General features: G+C 34.2%; 1 protein-coding gene across 2 annotated transcripts in view; it reads left to right on the forward strand.

The window, feature by feature from the left end:
* LOC131899055 (uncharacterized) overlaps window positions 1-17,217 on the forward strand; it is a 372,739-nt gene that overhangs the window by 193,715 nt on the left and 161,807 nt on the right. For both annotated transcript variants that reach the window (XM_059250423.1, XM_059250424.1), the window contains exons 9-10: window positions 11,352-11,461; window positions 11,898-13,276. In XM_059250423.1, the coding sequence (XP_059106406.1) occupies window positions 11,352-11,461; window positions 11,898-13,276 (1,489 nt within the window). The remainder of the gene's footprint in view (window positions 1-11,351; window positions 11,462-11,897; window positions 13,277-17,217) is intronic.

A 17,217-nucleotide genomic window follows, 5' to 3' on the forward strand; every position in this document is an offset into this window, starting at 1 on the left:
TGAAGAACTCTATAATTATGCTACATCCCTAGTCTGAAATATTACAATTTTTGCTTCATTTTTCAAAATAATTTAGAGAACTCAAAAGAAGGAATATCTATTATATAGGGACTCCACTTAAATTATCCTCACTCTTGGGTATAGAGTAGTAATGAATATAGATGAGCAAGTATCTATGGCACATGATGTCTAGACCTTTGGACATATGCCAAAAAGTGGTATATCTAGATAAGGTAGATTTTTAGCCTTTTGAGAATTCTCTGCACTGATTTTCATAGTGCTGCAACAGTTTGCAACCTCACCTACAGTGAATGAGTGTTACCTTTCCCCACATTCCATCCAGCATTTGTTGTCAGTTGTTCTCCTGATCTTTGTCATTCTAACTGGGGTAAGATGAAATCTCAAAGTTGTTTTGATTTACATTTCCCTAATTGTTCTGTATGATGAACATGTTTTGAGATGTTTCTTAGCCATTTTTTTCTTCTTTTGAGAACTCTCTATTCAGGTCTCAGACCACTGGGTCATTTGGTTTGTTGACTCTGTTTTTGTTTCTTTGTTTAAGTTCTGTGTATAATCTGAATGTTAAACCTCTGTCTGATATATAGCTGGCAGAGATTCGTTCTGATTCTGTGGGCTTCTTCTTTGCCATGTTGATTGTTTTTGTTTTTGTTTTTGTTGTTGTTCAGAAGATTTTTAGTTTCATGTAACTCCATTTGCCAATTGTTTGCCATAATGCTTGGGCAAATGGGGTCCTGTTCAGACAACTGTGACAGTATCATGTGGTATTCTGCCTATATTTTCTTCTAGAAATTTCAGTGTTTCAGATTTCAGAATTAGGTCTTTGATCTATTCCGAGTCAGTTTTGTGCAAAGTGTTAGATATAGGTATAATTTTAATCTGCATATGGACATCTAGTTTTCCCAGGACAATTTGTTGAAGATGCTTTATTTTTTCCAGTGTATGTTTTTGGTGTCTAGTTTGTTAAAGTTACATATGCTCATATTTGGGTCTTCAATTTTTTTTTCTGTTGGTCTACATGTCCATTTTTTGTGGCAGCACCATATTGTTTTTATTACTATGGCTCTGTAATAGATCTCAAGATCTTCAATTATAAATCCTCCAGCATTGTTTTGGTTTTGTTTTCCTTTGCTCAGGACTATGTTGGCTAATCTGGGTCTATTGTGGTTCCATATGGATTTTAGGATAGTTTTTTTCCTTCTATTTCTGTGAAAAATGAGATGGGGATTTTGACTGGGATTGTATTCAATCTGTTTATAGCTTTTGGTAGAGTGGTCATTTTCATAATATTAATTTTATCAATTGATAAGAATGAGATTGTCTTTCCATTTTCTAGTGTCTTTTTCTGTCTCTTTAGATGTTTCAAGTTTTCATCTTAGAGGTCATTCACTTCCTTGGTTAGGTTTATTCCTACATATTATATTTTCTTTGAGGCTAAAATGGGAGTGTGTCTTTGATCTCCTTCTATGTGCAATTGTTGTTGGTGTATAGTAAACCAACTGATTTGTGCAAGCTGATTCTCTCTATCCTGCCACATTGCTGAATTTATCATTTCTTGGTTTTTTTTTTGTGTACAATTTTGGGATCTCTAATGTATAATATCATATCAACTGATGATTTAACTTCTTTCAATATTTATATTCCTTTAATTTCCTTATCTTGCCTTGATTGTTCCAGGTAGTATCATCTTCTTCTTCTCCTCCTCCTGCCCCCCCTCTTTTTCTTCATTCCCCTCCTCCCAACTTTTTATTGGTATTTCAGTCTCCTTATTTATTATGAGTCTGTTTAGATTGTTGATTTCTTGATTTAATTTTGTCGTTTGGATGACTCTAGAAAACCATACATTTATATTTATTAGGGTCATAGATAATAGATTTTAAAAATATTTCCTTATAATACTGTGAATTTCTTTGATGTCTGTTATAAGGTTTCCCTGTTCATTTCATATTTTGTTAATTTGGGTACTCTTTCATTTCATTCATTAGATCAAAAGTCTGTCAATATTATCTTCACAAAGAACTAATACTTAGATTTGTTGATTTTTTTTGCATTGTTTTTTGTTTCTTTGTTTCTGTTTAGTTGACCTCTGCTCTGATTTTTATTATTTTTGTCATACACTGGGTTTGATTTGATTTGTTTTTGTTTTTCCAACTTTTTTCTTGTATCTTTAAGTCATTTATTTGGGCTTTATGACTTTTTTTAATGTAGGCTCTTAGAGCTATAAATTTCGCTTGTAGAATAGCTTTCATCATGTCCCAGAGGTTTTGTTTCATTGTGTGAAAACATTTTCATTTAGCTCCAGGAATTTTTCTTTTTTTCCTGATTTCTTCTTTGATTAATTAATCAATCAATAATGAGTTGTGTAATATCCATGGGTTTGTGGATTTACTAGAGATTTGTGTGCTATCAATTTTTGGTTTTATTGTGTTTTGGTCAGATAGGATACAAGGAGTGATTTCAATCTTTTTGATTTTTAAACAATTTGTTCTGTGTCCCAGGATATGGTCTGTTTTAGAAAAGTTTCCATATGCTTCTGAGTGGAATGTGTATACTTTGGTGTTTAGGTAGAATATTCTATGAATATTAACTTCATTCTCTTTATTTTTGTCTGGATGACCTGTCTATTTGAGAAAATGTGGTGTTGAAGTCACCTACTTACTATTAAGGGATTGATGTTAATTGTATTAACCTGTGACATTAATCTGTGTCTAATGCCAGTAGTAACTTTTTGTGAAGTTGTGCACCCCTGAGTTTGTTGCATATATGTTTAAGATAATAAAGTCTTCTTAATTAACTGTTTTCTTTATTAGAATGAAGTGTCTCTATATCTTCTGATAAGTTTTAGATTGAAGTCTGTTTTGTCAGACATTAATATAGTGGCACCTGCTTATGCCCTAGTCCCATTTAATTGTAGTATTTTCATCAATCCTTTTACTCTTAAGGTGGTAACTATCTTTGAAACTAGGGTGTGTTGCTTGTAGGCAGCAGATAGATAAATTTTGTGTTGTGATTAATTTAGTCAGTGTCTTTTGAGCAGATAATTCAGGTCATTGATATTTAAAGTTGCTGAAATGTGTGTGTTAGTTGTCATCATTGTGTTGTTGATTTTTGGTGGTGGTATTTGTGTTCTCAGTTGTATTTTGTGTCTTAATAATTATGGCTTCATATTTCCTTTCATAGTCTCTGCTGTCTATGCTCATTCCTCTCTTCAGCCTGAAATGCTTCTTGTATTTTCCTTAGGTTTGGTTTGTTGGATAATTTTTTGGGGCTGTGTATGTCATAGAAAATTTTTCTTTCTCCTTCAATCATGGCTGATAGTTTTGCTGGATATATTATTTTAGGTTGGCTAATATACTCTTTTAGGGCTTAGAATACATTGCTCCAGGCTCTTTTGAGTTTCAGTGTTTACAGTGAGAAATCAGAATTTTTATGGGGTTTCTTTTATATGAGACTTGCATTTTTTTAGCTTTCAGCACACTTTCTTTGTTATGTATGTTTAATGTTTTAGCTATGCTATGCCATGGAGACTTTCTTTTTCTAGTCTTGTTTATTTGGTGTTCTGTGCACTGAATAAAATAGGGATTCTTTTCTTTCATATGTCTCTATAATTCATAGGTTTCATTTTTCGTGGTGCCTCACATTTCCTTTTTGTTCCTTTCCTGTATTGTTCTTGTTAATTTTCATGTTCCTTGCTCATTTGATCTAGATCTCTGTTTTATCTTCAAGACCTGATATTCTGACCTCTGATTAAGTCATTATACTCGTAAGGCTTTCCTTTGAATTTTTTCTGTTTTGGCTGTTAGGTTTCTTAATTATGTCAGCACTTCAACTTGAGTCTCCTTCACTGTTTCTATCTCTGATTTAATTCCATTCTCAATTACTGGATTGTCTTCATCATTTCTATCAGCTTTATGTTTGTATTTTCTTGGGCATTGCTATTTATTTGTTTCTTCTTTAAACTTGAATTATTTGAGGAGGCTTATGATTCTTTTAATTTCTGTGTCCTGAAGTTAATTTGGGTAATTGCAGGGGCAAGCATTTCTATAGGACAAGTAGATTTAGAAGAGAACATACTGGCTTACTCTTTTATATTGTTATTTTTGTGATGAGATCTGGGCATGTGGACTTCTGTAGTTTTGATTTTATACTGGATGAACCAGATTGGAGAAGAGATGTGGGGGAAGGTTAGGTCTTGAGTTTGGAAATGTCTTGGGTATAATGAAGTCATTTGAGCAGATAGGACTGAGATGGTATACAGTATGTGCTTCCTGTTCTACAATGGGAGTGTGGGAGTAGATAGATCTGAGTATAAAGGTGAGATAGGACGTGGGACAGTCCTGTGTTGTAGAGGAAAGATAGAAAAGATGGTGATCCAAGCCTACAGCTCTTCTTTATTGAAGGCAGTGAAGTCCTGACTAGACTGGTATACAAGTTGTGGGATCCAGGCTAAATCTTCTAGATTGTGGAAATGACATGGAGAAGAGATCAGGGGTACTCACCTGGGTAGATCCTGGAGGAGGAATTGGGAAGAATGCTTATGGAGTGAGGTGGTAGAGGCTATTCAGAGTCCTGTGTGTGAATGCAGGTAATAGGGTATGTCCTGTAGCTTAGATGTTGGCTGCAGTGCAGAAGGAAGTGGTAGACTGTTTTAGTTCTTTATATATGCTAGATACTAATCCTTTGTGTTAATTTTCTAAAACATATAATTGGTAAAAAAAAAAATCTCCCATTCTGTAGGCTGTAATATTTTTCAAATGATGGTGTCCTTTACTATACAGAAAATTTCAGCTATTTCAGGTATTGATTAATTGTTGACCCTAATGCCTATGCTACCAGTGTCATGTTCAGAAAGTCTTTTAATGTGCTAATTCAAGCCGGTTCTCTGCTTTCTTCTCCATGAGATGGAGAGATTTGTTTTTACGTTGAGGTCATTGGTCCATTTGGAGTTGAGTTTTGTTCAGGATGGTAGTTACAGATCTACTTTCATTCTTTTACATGCAGCTATCTAGTTTGAACAGCACCATTGCTTGAAGATGCTGTCTTTTCTCCAGTATAATTTTAGCTATGCAAAAAAAAAAAATGTGTGTCTGTAGGTTTGTGGCATTATGTTTAGGTCTTCAATCTGGTTCTATTGATTAATATGTATGTTTTTTTATGCCAATGCCATGCTATTTTTATTACTATAATTCTGTAACACAGATTGAAATCTGGAATGATGATGCCTCCATCAGTTCTTTTATTATTCAGAATTATTTTAGCCCTCCTAGAGGTTTTTTGTTTTGTTTTGTTTTGTTTTCATAAGAAGTTGAATTTTTTTTCAATTTCTGGGAAGAATTGTGTTGGTATTTTGATTCAGATTGCACTGAATCTATAGATTGCTTTGGTGGATGGCCATTTTCACAAAATTAATCCTACTGTCTGTGAGCAAGGGAGATATTTCAGTATTCTAACATCTTCTTCAATTTCTTTCTTCCATGTCATAAAGATTTTATTATACAAGTCTTTCATTTGCATGCTCCGATTTATCCCAAGATATTTTTGAGGCTATTGTGAAAGGTATTTTTTCAGTTTCTTTTTCAGTATGTTTGTCATTTGTATATAAGAAAGCCATTAATTTTTGTGTGTTAATTTTGTGTCCTGCTACCATGCTGAAAGTATTTTTCAGTTGTAGAAGAGTCTGGAGGTGTTTTTAGGGTTTTATGTATATAAATTATATTATCTTCAGATAAAGACAGTTACCCTCTGTCCTTTCTGATTTGTATCCACTTTATCTCCAGTTTTCTGAAGTACTATATCGAGTTTATATGGAGAGAATGTATCCTTATCTTATTTTTTATTTTAGTGAAAGTGCTTTGAGTTTTTCTCCATTGAGGATGATATTGGCTATGGGCTTGATGCTATTATATTAAGATATGTTCCTTGAATTCATAATCTCTCTAGGAATTTTATTATGAAGGGATGTTCCATAGTTTTGTATATTTTCTGCTGTTTCTGTTGTTGTTAGTATCCATATTTAAGCCATGATAGTCAGGTAGGATGAAGGATGTCATTTCAATTTTTTAATATATTTTGATATTTAATTTGTGTCCTAGTATGTGGTTAAATTGGAGAATGTTTCATGAAATGCTGAGAAGAACGTTTATTCTTTTGTGTTTGAATGAAATGTTCTGTAGATATCTGATAGGTCCATTTGATTTACAATGTTATAGAACCCCAGTGTTTCTCTGTTTAATTTTTTCTGGATGACCTTTCCATTGGCAGGACTGGGGTATTGAAGTCATCCACCCTTACTGTGTTAAGGTCGGTAGGTGGATTTAGCTGGAGTAATGTTTTCTTTTATGAACTTCAATGCCCTTGTATTTCACATAAATATTTATAATTATGATGTTCTCTTGGTACATTTTTCCTGTTATAAGTATGTAGTGATAAGTATGTAGTATATAAGATGATTACTAATCATAATCCCATATGATTAGCTTTGGTCTGAAGTCTTTTTTTTAAATTACTAAAATGGTTTCACCTGCTTCTTTCTTGTATCTTTTTCCATCTTTTTATCCTAAAATGATGCTTATTCTTGAAGATGAGGTATATTTCTTGGATGCCACAGAAAGACAGATCCTGTTATACAATACTATCTGTTAGTCTGTGTATTTTTAATAGGGAATTGAGTTTATTATGTTGAAAGACATTATTGAGTAATGTTTATTTGTTCCTATTATTTTGTTGTTTTGATGTGGGCTCCCCCCTTATTTAACTCATTTTTCTCAAATTATTTATTTCTTTTGTCCTCTTTGGTGTAGCTGAATTTCTCTTCAAAATAGTTTTCTTCTGGTGTCTTCTGTAGAGTTGGATTAATGGACAGAAATTGCTTAAGTTTATTTTTATCAGAATTTTTTTCTCCATCAGTTATGATTGATAGTTTTGCTTAGTATAATAGTCTAGGTTGTTATCTGTGGTCCCTCTGAGATTGTAGATGATCAGTCCACATCTTTCTGGCTTCCAGAAACTCCATTGAAAAGTCAGGTGTTATACTAATGGGCCTGCCTCTATATATGACTTGTTCTTTGTCCCTTGAAGCTTTCAATATCCTTTCTTTGTTCTGTACATTTAGTGTTTTGATTATTATGTGATATTGGGAGTTTGTTTTCTGTTCTTGTTTATTTGGTGTTCTATGTGATTGTACTTTGATAGGTATCTGTTTCTTTAAGATGGGGAAATCTATGGTTTTACTGAAAATATATTTGGGCCTTTGATTTGACTTTCTTTTTCTTCCTTTAAACCCATTAGTCATAGGTTTGGTCTTTTCAGAGTGTCCCAGATTTCCTGAATGTTTTGTTCAGGATTTTTATTAGATTTAATATTTTTCTTTGATTGAGGTATTTGTTTCTTCTACCTTGTGATTCTCTCTTCTGTATCTCTGTCATGTATTCTGTTGGTAAGGCTTACCATTAAGGTTTTTGCTTAATACCTTGAGTTTTTAACTTCCAGTTTATTTTAATTTGTTTGAGATTCTGTTTCCCTGTTAAATTCTACTCTTCTGCCTTGAATTGTTTTCATTATTTCATTCAACAGTTTCTATTTTCACCGTCTTCATTAAGACATTCATTCATATCCTCTTTAAGTTAATTTAACATAATCATAATTGCTATTTTGAAATACATTTCTTATGCTTCAGCTAAATTACTTTTCTCAGGGCCTTTCAAAATAGAACTGTTGGCTTCTGGATGAGGAATATTGTTTAGTTTTTGTATATTTGTGTTTGGGACCTGGAATCTAGGTATATGGATTTATAATGTTTGAAGTATTTCTTGGAGTAGATGTCTGATCTCAAGTTTGTTGATTGGGTTTTCCATTCTTTAGTTGCTATTGCTCACTTTGGGTCGTAGACCTGTTTATTGGCTGTAAGATACCTGGTAGTGAGTGTTTCTGTGTATTGACAGTGTCACAAAGAAATGTAGATGGGCTAGAAGAAAGGAGTAAATGGGGTTGTGGGAAAGATCTAGTGAGACTCTGGTTCTTCACCAAGATGGAGAATCCATAGGGGATTGTGACAAGTTTGGAGGAGGGGTTCCTCTGGACAGGCAGTAGTAAGACTAGGAATTAATATGGACAGACTAGAATAGGGGGACAGGAAAGACAATAAATGTAGCCTACATGTATCTTAGCCTAATGTGGCCACTGTGGATCCCTTGTAGAAAATGGTTTTGTGGGTTGAGGCAGGGAGAGGAGATCACAAAAAAAAAATGGATATGGGATAGAAGGAAAGGCAAAAGAGAGCAGCAGGAAAGAACTATAAGGGTCCTGTGTCCACACCCCTTTACGTCAAATATCTTCAGGATTGTTCTTATTTGACACAAGTATTTTCTCTGCTTTTTCTTGTTTTTTTTTTCTTCTTCTTAGACTACCTTGATTTTGTGTTTGTTATTATTTCATAAGCTTTTGATGTTCTGATGACTTTTATTTTTCTTTCTTTTACTTGGACTTGTGGAGTTCAATTCATTTAGTCTCAAGGCCATTTATTTGTCCCTACCATTTCAACTAGTTTTCATTACCACTACTTCAAATAAAATTTTCCATATAACCAGTGAGTAGTTTGTTTGTTTGTTTATTTATATGTTTGTTTGTTTTGGGTTTTGGAGACAGGGTTTCTCTGTGTAGCTTTGGAACCTGTCCTGGATCTCACTCTGTAGACCAGGCTGGCCTCAAACTCACAGAGATCCGCCTAGTTCTGTCTCCCGAGTGCTGAGATTAAAGGCGTGCGCCCTTAAACTACTGCCCAGCAAGTAGTTTATTTTTGTCATTTCATTTTTTTTCAATGCTAGAATTTACAGCTGGTGTTTTCTTGAGTTTATAAATTTTTACACTTTTATTTATTTAGTAATTGTCACTATCATTTCTCTAGTATTTTATTTTAACTGACCAATAATTAACTTAAGGGTGAAATGTATTAATGCAATATATATGTACATTAAGTAATGATAAAAGGCAGTTAGATTATTTACCATTCTAAATATTTATTATATCTTTGTAGTGATGATCAAACTTAACTCATCAGTCTTGGTGGCAGGAACTTTACCCCCAGAGCCATCTTACCAACCCCCTGTACTTCTTCTTTTGAAAAGCATCTACTCATTTCATTTGGTCATTTGTTGGTTAGCGTATTCGTGTGGGTTTTGTGAGACCTTTTACAGTTCTTAATATATATTCTAGATATTAATCCCTTATAAAGTGGTTAGCTGGCAAAGATTTTCTTTTATCATGCTTTCTCTCATCTAAAGGCTGTCTCTTTACTCTGTAATTTCCTTTGCTGTGAATGTGTGTTTTAAGTTCATAAACTAGTATTGGTCACTTGTTGCTACTATTTACTGAAATATTAGTGACATTTTCAGAAATTTCTTACCCATGCCTACCTATGAGTCAAAGTACTTCTACTATATTTTCTTCTAGCAGTTTCAAAGTTTCAAGCAAAACCCTAAACATAGAAGAGGCACATGTTCCAGACACCTCATTCCTGCAAGTATATTTAGAGGAAAATAAGTAAGCATATTACAAAATACCTGAACAGCCATGCTCATTACGCCACTATTCCTAATACGCAAATTTTAGGATCAGCCTAGGTGTTCATCATCAAATGGATAAAGAGAATGTATAGATACACAATGGAGTTCCATTCATCTACAAAGTAGAATGAAACTATGTCATTTGTAGTAAAATTGATGGAAATGGAGATAATCATATTAAGTAAAGTAATGCAGACTCACACAAACGTCATGTTTTCTCCATGAAAAAAAATATACACACATATATAACATGAAAGTAAAAGGGAACTAATTGGTAAGAAAATTAATTGAAAATGGGACAGGAGAAGGCATGCAGTGAATATAGTCAAAGTACTTAAAGGAAAATGCCACTTAAAATTTGTCACTTTGTTCAATTACTACCTATTAATAAAATATTTCAAAACATAAAATGAACCAATAAATCAAAACCAACAAAACAAAAAGTAGCACCTGTAAAATCTTGGTTTAATGACAATTTTTATATATATATATATATATATATATATATATATATATATATATCTTGAGAATAGGAGTCAGAGATGTTCTTGAGTTTTTGTACTTGTAGATAGATGTTTAGAGTAATATAAATGTCATTTGCTATCCGCTTCTCCTGTCATGTGGAAATTTTAGTATTTTTCTTGTTTACTTACCTTGTAAATAAATGTTATTTTTAATTTTTTAATCATGTATATTTCATAATTATTTATGATGTTTCAGAAAATACTTCTAAGTGTCTTGTTGAAACCTTCCAGTTATGTTCCAAGAAAGTAGATTTCAAGCCTTTCATGTATTACCATCAATTCTGAAATATAAGAGATAATATGGAAATTCTCTTATACCTAAATGACAGATTACCGTATATGTAAATTATTATGTCTTGTTAAATTATATTAAAGAAAGAAGTCTCTTCACATTAATCAAATTAATTTTGATCATCCTTCAACTTTCCTTCTGTGCTTGTATTTTCCATGTGTCTAAAAGTCACATTTGCTACACATTTTTCTACTTTCGGATTTTCAATAAAATAATGGCTGCAATTCTGCTCTCTTTGCAAAAGTCATTGTGATTGGAAGGAACAAAAGATTACTTATAATTGAGGAATGAAAGCAATGGATAAATGATAAGGGACTTAATTCAGTAATGTATTTTCACCTTAAAAATATTCAAGGACCAGAAATAGAGTTACTACTAAGGAGAAATTTGAATTAGGAACTGAAAAATATCAACAACTTGATAGAAAATATTTCCATCTCTCTTTTTCGAGAAGCATATGGTCACTTATATCTACTTCATCTATGTATGGCTGTTCTATTCTTCTTCTCTAAAAGTTGTTTGTTATACTCCTCTATGCTCGTGACAGAACTAGCTTTTACATGGAGACTAAGATTGCCTACCCTCAGTTTCACACAACAAGCAGGGAGAAAACTTTCTGAATACTAACTCTAAATCTCTAACAAAGAGAACAGTGTTACTCTAATTTTAATCAAATGCTAGTTACATGCAATTCAAAGACAAAGTTGCAAAGACTGTTCTGGTATTTAGGAGTAGAGATTCGTTTATAGGAACATAGATAATGAACAAACATCCCATAATGTGTCTACCATGTCTATATTTAGATGTTAATTCTGAGGTTTTATTCAGGAAGATCATGCAAAGTCTATCAAACACAAGTTTGTAACTAATCAAGTTGATATCTTCTCCAGTGTAAATGCTTTTGTGTATTGTGTTTAATTAAAAAAGCTATAACTTCATGATTTATTTGTTTTTCAGCCAATAACTACAACAGTCTTATCACATGGACCTCCAATTCAATATACATCCCTTCTAAATCAAAGCATGTCTGAGAGTTATTCATCTTCACAAAGAGTTGACACTTCAAGGTAACGCTCACTAATAATCAGATCCATCTATATACAATTTTCACCTAGATGTGAATGTAAAAATATTCTATTTTTAATTTATGGTAAACATTAAATGTGATACTTGATCCCAAATGTTGATATATTAACTAGAGAGTGACAAGAAAATCATATATTAACAAGGAAGTATCCTAACAGGAAATACTTTTAGGTCCATTGGAAAATAGTTAATGTGAGGGAAGATGCAAATACTTAATGCCATGGAAGAGTATAAAATAAACACAATAATATTCTCTTTTTTTGCAAAAAGCTTAATGTTGCTTTTTGCATTATGCAGTTGACAGATAGGACTATGTGCTCCATAGTATTTTCTTACAGAAGAATTTCAACAGAGATAATGTCTTAGTATCAACTTGTAAATATTTAAACATGTATTTATGCTTGTTTTTTCTTGAAGTGATGAAGGAGCAGTTACACTGGAACATGATAAAGGAAACAAATATGAAGCAGAAATTTCTGATATAGATGCATCTGAAACGTTGGGGGGTTCTTTTTACTATAAAACTCTCCATGACCTTACAATTATTGAAAGTGATACTCCTCTTATGGACTCTGGTTCTGAAAGATGTGTGATTGATTCTGACTCTGACCGAGGTGTTGTCTCAGATTTTGAGATAGAAGAACAATCTAGAGACTCTGGATCAGTAATATGGGAAGTAGATTCTGACTCCGAAAAGTCTCCTAGGGGTTCAGACTCTAGAAAACACCTGTTAAAAGCAGAAAATGATCAAATGGCTTCAGTCTCTGTTGAAGACTTGACCAAGACAGGGCAACAGCTGGTGAGGATTGAACAGTGCCAGGTGGAATATGGATCTCTGAAACACTGGGTACCCTCAGGCTCAGAAAAGTCCCTGGAAGATTCTGACTCGGAAAGAGATTCTGACTCTGATAATGAAGTGAAGATAGAAGAAAAACACCAGATGGCTTCAGATTCTATAAAACGTCTAATGGAATCTGAAAAAACAATGATGGAGACTGAAAATTTCTGGATGATCCCTGATCCTGAGAGTTATGCAGTATACTCAGGCACAGAAAAAAGTAGAGCATCAGCATCTAAGGTACATCTGATACAGGTGGAAAAAACAGAAAAGCAAAGACCTAAGAGATATATGATGGACTCTGACTCTGAACCAAGTGAGATGGACTCAGATTCAGAAAGATGTGAGCTAGCCTCAGCAGCTGTGAAATGTTTCATGGGTAAAGAAACATTTCATCTGAGCACTGCTGTGAACAAGTTCCCAAAGGATTTTTGGTCTGAAAGAACAGTGGACTCAGACTCTGAAAGCCCTGTGATGTCCTCTGATTCTGGGAAGCACATGAAGAAGGCTGAAGCATGCAAAAGTACCTGCAATTTGGAAAGACTCAAGCTGGCTCACAAGTCTGAGTCTCTGCATCACCGGTTAGACGCTAAAAGAAAACAGTTAGATTCTGATCATAGTAGACACTGGGATAGCTCTGGAAAATATCCGTTTAGGTCTATAGTACCTCAAGATAGCTTCGGAAAATGTCAGGGTGACCTTCAAACATTTCAGAGTATCACTGAAAAAGATCAAGGAGACTCCAGTTCTGAAAAACATCAGAAAAAAACTGGAAATGAACAAGATAAAAATGAACCTGAAAACAAAAGATACCCCATGAAGACAGAGAAGGGAGTTGAAAATGAGGGGGTTCAAATGGATAAGGAAAGAGAAGGACATCTCATAGAGTCTGACCATCGTGATTCAGAAAATGAAGCACACCGGCTTGGTGCTCGTAGAAAGGATAATCGTCCACCAGGTAAGCTAAAATGTATGTGGCCTTTGAAAATAACTTATAAATTGTATTAATAGCATCATAACATTTCCCAAAGTGTCAGTAACTTTGATATATTTGGGGCTGAAACCACTTAAAAAAACTTATAAGAAATTCAGAGACTAAACATCTTAATACCAGATTTTTATTTCACTTTCAAAATTAGGAATATCAACTTGCTTTAGGTAATTTTTATCTCTTCTATTTTGAAAGGATGAAAGTTAAAAATGTTTCTAAAAACAATGTCTATTCTGGCCTAAGAACACAATGCTACATTTAGCTTTCATCATTCTAGAATAAGAAAAAGGAGATTTTTTTCCTGTTTAGTTATTGTAAAAAGGTTTTAAATATAGAAGCCTAAGTATATCAGTGTTTAAGTTACCTTTCTTCGCTCATAAAGATTTTCCTTATGTTCCATAATTTGCAATGAATAGTTTGCATTTATCTGTTACTCATGTTTATCTTATCATAATGGATCATTATAGTCCTCCAGTCCCTAGACCACTAGTTCTCAACTTGCGGGCCATGACCCCTTTGGGGGAAAGTGACCCTTTCGCTGGGATCACATATCAGATATCCTGCATATCAGATATTTACATTATGATTCAGAACAATAATGAAACTATAGTTAAGAAGTAGTAATAGAAATAATTTTATGGTTGGGGTCACCACAACATGAGAAACTGTATTAAAGAATGGCATCGGCCAGGCGGTGGTGGCGCACGCCTTTAATCCCAGCACTCGGGAGGCAGAGCCAGGCGGATCTCTGTGAGTTCGAGGCCAGCCTGGGCTACCAAGCGAGTTCCAGGAAAGGCGCAAAGCTACACAGAGAAACCCTGTCTTGAAAAAAAAAAAAAAAGAATGGCATCATTAGGAAGGTTGAGAACCAATGCCCTAGACAATTAATTGATTCTTTAGAACAAATATATATGCTTTATATACAACTGCTATGAACAACTCTAAACATTTTACATGTACTAGTTAGTATTGATTCATTTGCACTAGTTTATTAAATCTCACAGATTTTACATATATGAATGTATTAAGTCCACCTAATACTAGAAGGTAGTTTACTATTATCATCTTTATTTTACAAATGGAGAAACTGAGGTACAGATAAGTAACCAAAGTAGCACAATAAATAATGAGGTATGAACTCATGCTCTAGTGTTTATTTTGCTCACCATGAAGATGCACTGTCAGTCAACTCTAAGAGGTATTTCCCATTAAGAACCATGAAAATAATAAGTTCAGGTTATTTGTCTGGTACTTTGAACTTAGTGTTATCTGAATATAGTGCCTTAGTTTACAAGCATAATTGTGGTACATGGATTTTAACATTTTTATCCTCAAAAGATTTTCCAATTTAGAAAAACAATTGTAAAAAAAAATCTGAATGTGGTAGCACATACTTTTAATCCTAGTGCTGCAGTGGCAGAGACAGTAACATTACTAGGGCTCAATGGCCAGCCAGCCAGCCTATGCTAATGAGAGAGCTCCAGTTCCTATTGAGAGACTCTGTTTAAAAAAAATGAAAAACTTCTGAGCTAAGATACTGATTGTTGATCTCTGACCTCCACCCACATGCATACACAAATGTTGTCTACCTGCACATATATGTGCACCCGTAGCTGTGTGCAAGTACACATGAGTGTGCACAAAATGAACAGTATTGACAATATAGTATATATGTACATGATGCAAACATTGAGAACTAAGGCTCAAGTAACCATCTTCCTTAAATGATCACATAGGTAATTATTGACCAAGCTAGAGTACAAAAGCTCCTAGTATAGTGTTTTCTCAAATATATCTGTTAATTTAGGAAGTTTATAATTGTTTGCCTTAGTTATGGCTACTATTGCTATGACAAAACACCATGACCAAGGCAACTTATAAAAGTAGGCATTTAATGGGGGCCTACTGACAGTTTCAGAGGGTAATCCATTATCATAGTGGGGAGCATGGCTTCAGGCAGGCAGACATGGTGCTACATCAGTAGCTGATAACTCACATCTGATCCAAAGTTTACAGGTAGAGAGAGAACATGAGACTGGCCTAGAATGAGCTTTTGAAACCTCAAATCCTACCCCTAGTAACATGCATCTTCCAAAAAGGCCAAACCTACTCCAACAAGGCCACACCTTATAATCCTTCTCAAACATTTCCTCCAACTGGAGACCAAGCATTCAAATGCATGAGCCTATGGGAGCCATTCTCATTCAAACTACCTCACTGAGAAAATATTATTTGCTCTGAAACTAATCAATTAAGTATAATTTTCTGTTAATATTTGAATTTTGATAGAATTACCAAATTTCTTTTTTTTTCTTTATTAAGAAATTTTCCACTCACTCTATATACCACCAACAGATCCCACCTCCTCCCTCCTCCCATCTCCTAGCCCTCCCTCCCAAGCCACCCCACATCCCCACATCCCCCAAATCAAGGTTTCCCAGAGCCTGGCACACTGAGCCTAGGTAGGTCCAAGCCCCTTCTCACTGTACCAAGGCTGGGAAGGTGCCACACCACAGGCACCGGATTCCCAATAGCCTGCCCATGCACCAGGGATGGATCCCAATTCCCCTGCCTGGATGTTCCCCAAACAGTTCGAGCCAAACAACCGTCTTCCATATCCAGAGGGCCTAGTCCAGTCCCGTGGGGGCTTCACAGCCTCTAGTCTACAGTTCATAGTCCTCCAATAGTGTGACCAGTCATCTCTGCACTTCTTCCTGTCATGATCTTGATGTTCCCCACCTGCAGAATCCCTCCTCTCTCTCATCGATTGGATACCCAGAGCTCAGTCTGGTGCCTGGCCGTGGATCTCTGCATCTGCCTCCATCAGTCACTGGACAAAGTCTCTATGATGATAGTTAGGCTATTTGCTAGACTGGTCACCAGAGTAGACCAGTCCAGGCACCCTCTGGACCACTGCTAGCAGTCCAAGGTGGTGTCATCCTTTTCGGTTCCTGAGAGCCTCCCCAGAACCCTGCCTCTTCCTTTTCCCATGATGTCCTCAAATTTCTTAATAATCAACATAAAGTATGCATTGATATATGTCCAATCAGATGATAGAAACACTTTCAAACATTGGAGTAAATTTTACTAACTGTTCTTATTATGTAAATAATCACATTAATATTAATATATCAATAGTTTTTAAAATATTACTTAAGTATGCATTAAAATATATGATTACATTTAGGAAATGTAGTATATTATTAAAATCCTCTCTAAACATCATTTCTCAATATGCTTCCTGCTTTGCTTCATACATAAACAACTTAATCTACAAAGTCTTAAGTAAAACTGTCAACCTTTATGGTCTAGAAAACTATATAAATTTTGGAGTTCGAGAAAAGTGTTCTTTGATTTTACAAATACCATGCAGTATCAGTACTTCTTGTTGCCAGTTTAATGCTTAATCACAATTTCTTATCTCTCAGCTTATTCTTACAATAATAGACTTTTCAATTTACTTGGTTAAGATACCATGCACTTAAAAGACAAAAAATGGCCAAAAGATAGATTTTGGGGGAGTATCTGGGATTCCTCATTCATGTGTACATATTATGTATTAAAATATAAATTAATACTATGAATGTAATTTTAAACCTACAATTAAAATTGAAATTTCTAATTGTAAGGAAATTGTTCTTACTCACTTATATGTCTTCTTTAACAAAATGTCTGCTGATAAATTTATTCAGTTTTGTTATATTGTATCTGATATTTCCTTTTTATTAATAAATAATGTGTTTATAATAAAGACAAAAAACCTGTTCTTTGTGCTATACATCTCCTCTTCATTTCCAAATGAGCAATAATTCTTAAAGGCAGTCTTTACCACAAGTGGCTATTCTCTTTATAGTGGTAAATAGATGTAAGGAAAAGAGTTAGCTATATCTCCAACACCCAAAATACAG

Source organism: Peromyscus eremicus, chromosome X (genome assembly GCF_949786415.1).
Source record: "Peromyscus eremicus chromosome X, PerEre_H2_v1, whole genome shotgun sequence".
NCBI classification, from domain to species: Eukaryota; Metazoa; Chordata; class Mammalia; order Rodentia; family Cricetidae; genus Peromyscus; species Peromyscus eremicus.